The 12,095-nt window shown below is 41.8% G+C and overlaps 1 protein-coding gene across 1 annotated transcript; it reads left to right on the top strand.

Annotated features, from left to right (window-relative positions):
- Positions 7,642 to 8,666, top strand: LOC109718850. Its single transcript, XM_020245298.1, has 2 exons — positions 7,642 to 7,872; positions 8,217 to 8,666. The coding sequence occupies exons 1-2, from the start codon at positions 7,642 to 7,644 to the stop codon at positions 8,664 to 8,666; spliced, it is 681 nt and encodes a 226-aa protein (XP_020100887.1).

The following is a 12,095-nucleotide window of genomic DNA, read 5'->3' as shown; positions in this document are numbered from 1 at the left end:
CTTATGGTATAATATAATTTTTTATGCATGCAAAATCAAGTGGGAATTTTTTTAAATTTTTGATAGAGTAAATTATATGCTTTACTCCCAAATATTTTGTGCAACTTAATTAATAATTAAAAATTTTGACATATGGTATGTGATGTGATTATGAGCATAACGAAATTTTCCTTTATGCATCTATGATCTAATTTTTAATTTATTTAATTAGAGATACGGCAAAATTGAATACATTTATCGTGTGCTAATTTTAAAATATCTTTTTCTGCGCATTGTGTGAACTTAGTGAGATTAAATGGCCTCCAAATAAGTTGTTGCGGATTTAATCAAAGGCGAAAAATTGGATGGTGACAATTACAATATTTGGCACCGTAAAATTTAATATGTTCTCACTAAGCAAGAAGTTCTAGAAAACTTGAGTAATAAAATGGACCAACCCACAGAGGGCACCAATGCCCAGGCTCGCCGAGATTTGGAAGCCTATAATATTTGGCTTAAAAAGGATCGCATTGCTCGCATCACGTTGCTGAGCAGGATGCAGAATGATCTCTTGTGAGAATATAAGCAGTACCCGACTCCGCATGACATGTGGGAGGCTCTCAAAGCTAAATTTGGCGTGACTTCGGCCACAAGGTTGCGCAGTCTTACTATGCGGTTTGACGATTATAAGAAACGTGCTGATCAAACTATGAAACAGCATGTGAGAATAATGTCAAACATAATTCGCGAGTTAAAGTCAACTGGCGGCACCTTGGCTGATGGGCAGCAGATCCAAGCTATGATTTGCTCACTTCCCAATTCGTGGGAACATATGCGAGTAAATTTGACACGTAATGAAAGTGTCAAAACTTTTGAGGATGTTGCGCGGCATCTGGAGTTGGAGGATGAACGCCTTGAGGCTGTTAAAACTCCAACCGCCAATGCTGCTGAGTCAAACTTTCGCAGAACATCCGGGTTCAAGCGAAAGAGGACTACTGGGCCTCAAAGTCGTAGCGGATCCATGCCTAAGAACACGAAGAACACTAAAAGAAAGAGTAGCAAACGAGGTAGCAAGAAGGACAAGTCAAAGATGACCTATTTCAATTATAACCAGCTGGGACACTTCGCTCGTGATTGCACTGAACCGAAAAGGTAGCTCTTTATCCTGATTCTCGCTCTTTGATTTTTTCTAGCACGTTCGTTGCTGAATGTCTCCCTGTGTGGATTGTAGACTCAGGAGCAACAGACCACATAGCAAGGGATCGGATTGGATTCGTTGAGTACCGTCGTGTGCCTGCTGGGAGCATAAGAGTATACATGGGGAATGATTCCAGTGTCGATGTATTAGGCGTTGGCACATACAAGTTGATCATGCGAGGTGGTCGAACTTTGTACCTTCATGATGTACTTTATGCTTCAGAAATTTAGCGGAACTTGTTTTCTATCCTTGCTATTTTCCAGTTAGTCTTTTTGTAATGTACCGACTGTGTGTCGCGGATCCGAGGTAACGTAATCGGTAACCGAGGATAGAAGAGGTAAGGGAATAGAGAGAGAATGGGATGGAGGTAGGCTGAGAGTTGGGGAAGATAGAGGTAAGTAGAGAGTAGAGATGGAGATAGAGATAGAGATAGAGATAGAGGAGAATTGGGGGGAGAAATAGTAGAGAAGAAGAAGGGTTTGGAGAAGAACTTTTAGGGAAGAAAATAGACTAATTCATTTCATTCATTGTGCTGTTGCAATTACATTCTTGCATATATGCTCGCTACTACTTAGTACTGAAATTAAAGTAAACTATCCTATGAGGGCTAAACTGCAAAATAGGCAAAAAATGGGAGTGAGGCCTGTTGGGCTGATTTTTAGCTAGTTGATGGGCCACGAGTGGGCTTGACCGGTCCAAACTGTCTGGCAAATGGGTAAACGGACTCGGGTCCGCCTTTCTCCGCAGTATCCACCGCCTGTCGGTTATTGGGTCCGCCCTTCTTACTCGATCCGAGTATCTGACCATCCGAGCACCTTCCCGCCGGATCGCTCCGCCGAGTTCGCTCCTCTCCACCCTGCTGTCGCCCTTATTCCTCTCCTAACTGAGTAAAGTTGACATTTTTACTACTCTCCCCTGCTAACTCCTACTACTACTACCTGTACCATTTATTCTTCAGGATTGTTACAATCCCCTCCCCTTAAAATCATCCTTGTCCTTAAGGATGGAACTCATAGAGCCCTTGAACTCGGTTTGGGAGTACCCAATTGCTTTCTCAGCAACACATTCTTCTTCTTCAAAATTGCTTCCTTCAAGCCATATTTGAACCCTTGCTGTTTTCTTGCCTCCTGGCGCCGCTCTGAGTTGTTTTTCCAATTATGTCGACACTCGCCCATCTCCTCTTGCTGGCTGCATGGATGGAGGCACGTGTTGGGGCGGGGATCACCCCTGGGACCATCAGTAAGTCGCAACCTGCATGCCGTAGATCTTGTTAGCTCCGAGATATAGTAAGTCCAAATTGGTTAATTATGAGCCTTAGATACCCTTCTAGAGGCTTGATAGGTAGCTCACAGAGTAACAACTTCAAGCATAATTGCTCTTTCACCTCAAAAACTCCTTTACTTCTTCTTTTATAAGCATAATGCTTCATTACCTGTTGTTTTGTATTTAGTTGCTCTATATCATTGTGTCTGACCTGCTCACTTTGCTTGCTCCAACTTGAAATCAACTCCACTAGAGTATTCTCCGAAAGGATTGATACTAGGGCTGCAAACAAGTCGAGCTCGAGCGAGCTAGAGCCAGCTCGAGCTCGGCTCGAACGTCTTCAAGGTCAGCTCGTGTTCGGCTCGAGCTCGTGACGAGCTGAAAAACTCCGGCTCATGATTGGCTCGCAACTTAATTGAGCTGGCTCGTGTTCGGCTCATTAGCGCCGCTGTCGAAGTTCGCTGCCGCCAGCGCTGTCGAAGTTTGCTGCCGCTGCCGAAGTTCGCTGCCGAGGGTTTGTGAACGGCAAAGAATCCGCTACCGAGGATGTGCGAACGACGAAGAGTGCGCTGCCGGCGTGCCGCCATCTGGGGGTGTGCGAACGGCGAAAGTACGCTGCCGGCGAGCCGCCCGCCGGGGGTGTGCGACATGTGTGAAGTGAAGTGGGGCTGTGAGAGAGAGAGAGAGAGAGGGGTGAAGTGGGGCTGTAAGAGAGAGAGAGTGCGACATGTGTGAAGTGAAGTGGAGCTGTGTGAGAGAGAGAGAGAGAGAGGGGTGAAGTGGGGCTGTAAGAGAGAGAGAGTGCGACATGTGTGAAGTGAAGTGGAGCTGTGAGAGAGAGAGAGAAAAAGTTGGGTGAAGGGGAGGCGGCTGGGTGTGCGAAGGGTGAAAAAGTTAGGAAAAAAGAAATAAGGTTAAAAATATAGTGAGTTAAAAGTTGATGTAATATTATCCATTAGATTTTAATTTAACGGTTGAAATTATAAATATAAATGGGCCTCTTTATAGATAACTTGGGTTTTATTGTTAAATTGGGCTACAAATTAAAAAATAATAATCTGAGCTACAAACTACAAAATAATAATATATATTATATACTTATAAGCAAATATATTTATATATTTATGTATATGAATATAATATATATATATATAAATTATATTAATATAAAATAAATATAATCGAGCTGTTATCGAGCCGAACATGAGCGAGCTGACCTTAGCTCGTGTTCGGCTTATTTATTAAACGAGCTAAAAAATTGAGCTCGTGTTCAGCTCGTTTACTAAACGAGCGAGCCGATCTCGAGCTCATTTCGAGCCGAACACGAGCTGGCTCGCAAATAGCGAGCTGTATTGCCACCCCTAATTGATACATAGGCTGGTGGAAAATAACCAATTTCAGCTCAAAAGAATTGCACTTGTGTGGAAGTGCGGAAATTGTCGCCAAACCATCCTTCTGCAATGGACCACCATTCATAGCTCTGTTTGGGCTTATTTTCCTCTTCAATTATCAAGCAATTGACATATTCTTGCACTAACTGTTGCAAATTCTTGATTATTCCTACGTAGCGAAAGAACAGTTCAATTCTACGATAAATTTGCCATATTCCTGAAGTGTCAAGTGCAACAGCCCATTCTACAATAGATTCCTTCAGCTTGGCTTGTTCATAAGCCAAAAATCGCGAACAGGGGTGAACCATTCCCAGCACAGACCCTAACTCCTTATAACCATGTACCAAGTTGTACGCAATGTAAGCTTCTTCCAGGTTAGAGTTTCGAAGTAGCCTTTGGATCTTTAAGTCTTGTGATCTCTCTTGCTACCTTAGCATTGTTGCAATTTCCACCTCTTGTTGATTACTGAATTGGTGTAGCTTGATTGGGGTGACAGGCCTTTGCGAAACTCTTTCTTCCATGCTATAGATTGTTACCTTGCCTTGTTTAGGACCAAGTCGCATTAGCTTATAGGTCTTCAAGTAGCCAGGACTGAGCACTAGATCAACTCCTTCAATGCTATGAGTGGTCACCTTGTTAGGTCCTGAATCAAAAGGCACTTGCCTATATTTCTTCATCCAATCAATTCTAAGCACTATGTCAGAACTTTTGAGCCTCCATTTTCTTGAATTAGAAAAGAATTTATGACCTGGCTTCTTCCTTGCAAACTGAAGGCAAGAATTTTTGCTTGGCACCTTGTGCTCAGGGTTTGCTATCATTATCAAGGATGCAACAGTAGTAAACTCAACTCTGGTAGCTTTTGCAATCCCGAAGTCAATGAGGCTATGTAAGTTTCTATCATCATTCAAAATTAGTTGGGTTTGGTTATTTGACTCCTTGATGCTTGTAGCCTCATAGACATTTCCTTCTTCTACTTGTTGTAGCTCACATCCTTCTTCTTTTACTGTTTCAGATTCAGCATCCATGTCCCTTTTTTTTTGTGCTGGTAACATTTGTAGGGAGCTATTCTTACATTGCTTTCCCGTAATATACTCCTCTCCGTACCCATAGCATCGTCCTTGCATCGTTGTTCGCTTACTTGTAGCAGGCCCTTGTGGTATTGGATCTTCTTCACTTTCTTGCAGCTGATGAGTTCCTAGCGGAGGTTCTTCACCTTTGTTTGCTCTGATAGGAAATGGAATGATGTTATCTCTAAGTTTGCTTCTATCTGAGCTTGAATGCTCTATGTTGCGTGTTTCGACAATTGGAATTGGCTTGGTAGGAGATGGTTGAGTTACAATGCAACCTCAGCAATCCCTCAGGTCTGCTGGCACTATCACTCAGCTTTACATCATACCCATTACTGTCCTCCATCTGTAGAATTTCAAGGTGCTTTTGCTCTACTTCCTTCACTACAGCTGGTTGGTCGAATACGGAATTAGTTAGCGAACTAACTCTTTTCTCTAGAGGAATGGGTATGGGTATTAGCCCTTTCTCTTCTTTTGGAACCTACACTGCTATCTCTTTTTCTCTAGCATGCACAAATCGGCTCCTAATCAACTCTAGGTGTTGTTCATGTCTGCGGGCATTCTCCTACATCATGATTTCGTGCCTCCTTGCCTGTTCCTTTTGTAGTGCTTCAATTATGACATCTAATTTTTGATTGAAATCCCTAGCAATTCGTAACGTTCCTTCAAAGCTTTGGTTATAGCTAGTGGTTTGTTGCTGCAACCTTGTTCCATTAGCCATTTTTTTACTTCACATATGCTTCCCCTTGAAGTGTTTTACAGTGATACTTGAAGTGATTGTCCAATGGATTCTTCTACTAGCTACAGTAAATTATTGAGGTGCCTATGATGCTATTTGAGGCCTAATGACTATTCCAATCAATGGAATAGTAACCAGTTGTCCATACCCTCAATACAATTTCATTTGTAGCAAATTAACCAACTGTAGCTCGTCGCTGAAATTAAAATGGGTGAGCAAACTTGATTACCTGTAGCTCATAAGGTGTTCGATTAATTGCTCAACTGTTCAACCCTTTCTTACTCCTTGGTGCACTCTCGCTCACCAGGTGTTTGATGAAATTCCTAGCTATTTTTTCTCTCTTTGCAGCCCTTACTTGATTTCTGCAGCTCACTGTTGCCTCTGCCTAATCAATGCGGGATCTGTTGCAGCTGCTACAACTCCAGGTGGGATCCTGTGGCCTCGGAGAATTATGGGTTCCTCCTTAGCTACGAATCTGAGACCAATTTGGTCTCCGCAGTGTCTCGCTTTGTCTAGAACCGATCGGAATCAATTCTTAGAGCGCGGAAGATCAATCGCCAAGCAAACTCCACGATCTAAAGATCGAAATCAGCGCACGAATTCACTGCACCGATCCCTGGGATCTAACCACTCTACTCTTGTATGATTTGGGATTACCACGTGCTACAATAACTCTACCGAGGCGCCCGTGATGCTTGACTGAGGCTAGGTGCTATTCTAATTCAATAGAATCAGCGCCGGAACTTGCTAATACCTCGGTACACCCCAATGTGAATGCTTGCTGCTAATTTGAGCTTGTTGGATGATGTTACCTGGTGCTCGCCCACTACTCGGGGTGATTTCCCACTGCTGTTGAGCCTTTCTACGGTCTTGATTTTATTGAATCCAGCTGCCCACGGTCCCTGGGACGGTGTTGCTCTGATACCAATTGTAATGTACCGGCTGTGTGTCGCGGATCCGAGGTAACGTAACCGGTAACCGAGGATAGAAGAGTTAAGGGAATAGAGAGCGAATGGGATGGAGGTAGGCTGAGAGTTGGGGAAGATAGAGGTAAGTAGAGAGTAGAGATGGAGATAGAGATAGAGATAGAGATAGAGGAGAATTGGGGGGAGAAATAGTAGAGAAGAAGAAGGGTTTGGAGAAGAACTTTTGGGGAAGAAAATAGACTAATTCATTTCATTCATTGTGCTGTTGCAATTACATTCTTGTATATATACTCGCTACTACTTAGTACTAAAATTAAAGTAAACTATCCTATGAGGGCTAAACTGCAAAATAGGCAAAAAGATGGGAGTGAGGCCTGCTGGGCTGATTTTCGGCCAGTTGATGGGCCGCGGGTGGGCTTGACCAGTCCAAACTGTCTGGCAAACGGGTAAATGGACTGGGGTCCGCCTTTCTCCGCACTATCCACCGCCCGGTGGTTATTAGGTCCGCCCTTCTTACTCGATCCGAGCATCTGACCATCCAAGCACCTTCCCGCCAGATCGCTCCGCCGAGTTCGCTCCTCTCCACCCTGCTGCCGCCCTTATTCCTCTCCTGACTAAGTAAAGTTGACATTTTTACTACTCTCCCCTGCTAACTCCTACTACTACTACTACTACCTGTACCATTTATTCTTCAGGGTTGTTACACTTTTCTTTTAGTTTTGAGAATAATATAGTTAAGATTCATCTTGGAACTATTTATTATGGAAGGGGTTTTATTTCAAATGGTTTTATGATTTTGGACATTGATTGTAATAATAATGATAGTGATTCATTTTCCTTGCTATCTTTTGTTGAGAATGATCATAATATTTCAATTAAATGGCATGCACGTCTTGGTCATATTGGGCAAGATAGAATGACTAGATTAGTTAGAGACGGGCTATTGAGCTCGCTCACTAAAGTTGACCTACCCACATGTGAATATTGCCTTGTGGGAAAAGCGACCCGAAAATCATTTAATAAAGCTTCTAGGGTAGAATTTTCTTTACAATTGATCCATTCCGACATTTGTGGCCCAATGAGTGTGAGAGCAAGATATGGTGCTTTTTACTTCATCACAGTTATAGATAACCATACACGCTTCGGTCATGTTTATCTGATCTTCCATAGGTCTGAAGCATTGAATTGTTTTAGACGTTATATTTATAAGGTTGAAAATCAGTTAGATATGAAAATTAAAATCTTAAGGACTGATCGAGGCCATGAGTATTTATCTGAACAATTTAAGGAATTGTGTGATGAAAACCTGGTACTCCGCAGCAAAATGGCATAGCAGAAAGAAAAAATCGCACCTTACTTGACATAGTTAGGTCAATGATGGCGCAAGCAAATTTGCCTATCTCTTTTTGGGGGGATGCATTGTTAACTGCTGCCTACATTCTTAATCGTGTACCCTCCAAGATAGTACTTTCCACCCCTTATGAATTATAGAAAGGCAGGAAACCAAATTTAGAGCACCTGCATCCTTGGGGTTCGGCAGCTTATATACACGATAGTTCTCACAAGCATGGAAAGTTGGGTCCTAGAGGAAAGAAGTGTTTCTTTATAAGATACCCTGAACACTCTAAGGGATACGTGTTCATCGGAAAGTAGACAGATAGAAGTTTGACTGAGATTGAGTTACGAGATGTTGAATTCCTCGAGGAGGATTTTTCTTATAGAAGTGAGGTTCGAAATAAAATTGAGTTCCATGAGATGGATGATTCTGATATTGGTGCTTCTATTCGTTCAGTTGAGACAGAGGAGGCGACTTCGATACCTCCTAGGGATAGTGGGAGCGACTTACCTTTAGAAAAGGAGCCTCAACTTTGTAGGAGCACACATATGGGCGTTCCCCATCGTCGTTTTGAAATTGAGGGGAAAGTTTTCATGGTTGCTGCACATAATGATGATGAGCTTATGTCTTTCCAAGAGGCTCTCTCATCACCTACTCATAAGGAACGGTTGGATGCAATGGTAGAGGAAATAGAATCAATGAAGTCAAATCATGTCTGGAACTTGGTTGACTTGCCACCAGGGCGCAAAACAATCGGGAATAAATAGGTTCTCAAGGTTAAGCACAAGGCAGACGGTTCAATCGATAGGTATAAGGCTCACTTGGTAGTAAAGGGTTTTACCCATCGAGAAGCCGTTGATTACGAGGAAACCTTCTTTTCTGTTGTAAGGTTTGCTTCGATCTGCCTAATCTTGGCCATTGTCGCGTATTTGAATTTGGAACTTTACCAAATGGACATTAAAACTGCATTTTTCAATAGAAAACTGGATGAGGAGATCTATATGGATCAACCTGCTGGCTTCTCTGTAAAGGGTGAGGAGCATAAAGTTTGTAAGCTCCGACGATCCATCTATGGATTGAAGCAATCCTCCAAATAGTGGTACATTCGATTTCATCGAGCCATCACTGAAGATGGGTTTACGATGATTGAAAAAGATCACTGTGTGTATGTTAAACGGTTCAAAGAATATTTTCTAATCCTTTCCTTATATGTTGATGACATCCTATTGGCCGAAAATAATAAGAAAATGATTATCACCACTCAGACGTGGATGTCCTCTAATTTTGAGATGAAGGACATAGGTGACGCAAATTATGTGCTCGGAGTCAAGATCCTACGAGATCTTTCAAAGAAACTTTTAGATCTGTCTCAAGAAACTTACCTAAGAAAAATTTTAGAACGATTTCAGATGCATAATTGCAAACCCATTGACACTCTTATTGCTAAAGGTGAGAGTCTGAACCTTAAACAGTGCCCTAAAACTTCTGAAAAAAAAATAAGATGAATCAAATTCTATGTGCTAATGCGGTCGGGAGCTTGATGTACGCTATAATGTGTCCTCGGTCTAATATAATGCTATGCTGTGGACCTGGTTAGCCGTTTTCAGTCCAATCCGAGATTGGACCAACGGAAGGCTGTTAAGAGGATACTTCGTTACCTTAGAGGTACGATCGATTATGTGCTGTGCTATCAAGATACGAACTTACGTCTTATCGGTTATAGTGATGCGGATTGGGCTGGTGACCTAGATGAGCATAAGTCAACCTCAGGATATGCATTCTTGCTTGACAATGACGCCATATCTTGGAGTAGTAAAAAACAGACCTGTGTAGCTCTATCTACCATGGAGGCGGAGTTCGTGGTGTGTTCTGCAGCGGCTCAAGAGGCTATCTAGTTGAGGAGGTTCCTTCGAGATATTGGGGTTGTTACTTGTACTTCCGTTCCTGTGATGATCTATTGTGATAGTATCGCAGCGATTGCATACTCGAAGGACCCAAAATATCATGGCAAGACTAAGCACATTGATTTAAAGTAGCACTTTGTTTGTGATGCAATGGCGCAGAAGGAAATAATTCTGGAACACATTTCTACGAGTCGCAAAATTGCAGATCCTCTGACTAAGCCTATTGTTAGAGAATCCTTTTTGGCTCATGTTAAAGCTCTTGGACTCTGTAGGATTTGATTGTATAGACAGTCGATTATTTTTTGCCATTTTTTTTGGTAATATTTTTGGTTATTTAATTACAAATTATTATTTTGACAAAGATATTTGATAAGATTAGCACACGTGGATATATTTCGTATATTGTTGTAGAACGGATTAATAGTATGTCGCAGGCCGATTGGCCCTCTCACATGAGCAATCATTCTTTTCGGCGCTGTAGAGAGCGAGCAAAAATTGAGGCATTAATGGAAGCCGCCTTAGTTGGCACCAAAATGAAGTCATTAGTGAGGCCGCATACGAATAGTCCCACGATTCGTATGGCCTGTACATTAAGAGCCGAATGTAAGCTTACCGTTTGGCGCTTGAGATAGAGAGCAAATGGAGAACTCAGGCTAGACACTCCGGGAGTGACTGAGCTAAGATCCGTATGACATTGAGAAAGACATACGATCATTGAGATTCTCTGTCATAGCATGTATTTCATACTACATGTGCTAGGCAACAAAATAAAGAAGATGAGTGAATGGATCCCTGCTTCCTCATCGTGTGAGTTCTTATGGACATTATTTTGAAGTGATATTCTATATATGTTAGATGCCCTAAGTGACTTTTGACTATATTATTAAGTGAAAGAATTGATGTTGCTACTTTGGCATGTTTCCTACGGCTATGAGTGATGCGGCTTTACGGGATATTGTTCGGAAAGCAATTAGTTCTCAACTTAGTGGCATGAACGCTCAAGGAAGACTAGTTGAATTACATTCAGACACTTTGACTCATTATGGACAGGTCGTGTCTCTTCAGCATAGGAAAACAATCATGAGTATAGTGTCATAATGTGCACAATAGAGATTAGCATGACTCTTTGAGGGATTAGAGATGCTGAACTTGATGTAATTCAATGGTCTAGGGCATCACGAGTCTAATATTCTCTTTTGATGGTTGATTCTCTATGCTGGCCGTATGCGGTTTCTAGTATAGAGCTCCCAAAATGTAGGTTGACTTGACGGTCGCACTGTTCATTTTTCTATATGAATAGAATCAATAGTGGTGTAATGTTGAGGAAGTTATTATGATGGCATCGATCCCGTCATGTGTGAGTAGGAGATATTGGCATTCGATTAAATCGAATCGGGTGCGCCCATAATCGGGCTCGATCCGACCGTTATCACGTTGTCTAATTGGATTAGGATTAATCTCGCTTTTAAATTGGAAAGCTAATTAGAGATAAATTCTAACTATATTAGGATAACAATTATAAACCGATTTGGCTTTATCTCTTACGTACCTATTAGGATTTTGGAATCTCTTATAAATATATGGGCAATCTCACGTAAGAAATACAATAAGAAAATCAAGAAACATAACAAGAAACCACATCCTCCATTAACCTATTATTCTAGAGGGTTTTGAACGGTGGATTGGAGATCGTGCTCATTTGTAGTTCGATCCATCGTGAGTTTGGAGAGATAGAAGACTTTCGAAGACGATCCGAGCACACGTGAATCAACCTCTACGATCCGGGCTCGTCGCGTTCTAACGCGAGTCGCTTCCGTAAAAGGTACGAACGAATATTTTCGCTGCGTTCTACACTACCAATAATCTACTTCATCGTAAGATCCTGAAACAAACAATGATTGAAAAAAAATGAGACAACAATTTAAAGCTCGGGTAAGTTTACTGACAGATAGTAAATTGAAAGAAAACTAGGGTAAACATAAAACAAATGACAAAGAAACTGGATTGGGTTTGCAATGCCAGAACCCATGACATAAGAGGTAGATCCATTAACTAAAGTAACAGTAGAAGATGTTATATGAGACTGAAAGGCAGATAAAAGACTAGAGTTACCTATCATATGGTCTATAGCACCAGAATCAATAACCCATTTGGAATGGGAAGACACAAGGCATGATATGGATTTACCTGACTCGGCAAGTGCATTGACAGTGGAACTGGTGGACTTTAAGGATGCATGATATTGGGAGAACTGTGCAAATTCTTCAGCAGACACCAAAATAGTTCTCTCTG

Source organism: Ananas comosus, linkage group 1 (assembly GCF_001540865.1).
Source record: "Ananas comosus cultivar F153 linkage group 1, ASM154086v1, whole genome shotgun sequence".
NCBI lineage: Eukaryota > Viridiplantae > Streptophyta > Magnoliopsida > Poales > Bromeliaceae > Ananas > Ananas comosus.
This window is presented reverse-complemented; position numbering and strand designations above follow the sequence as displayed.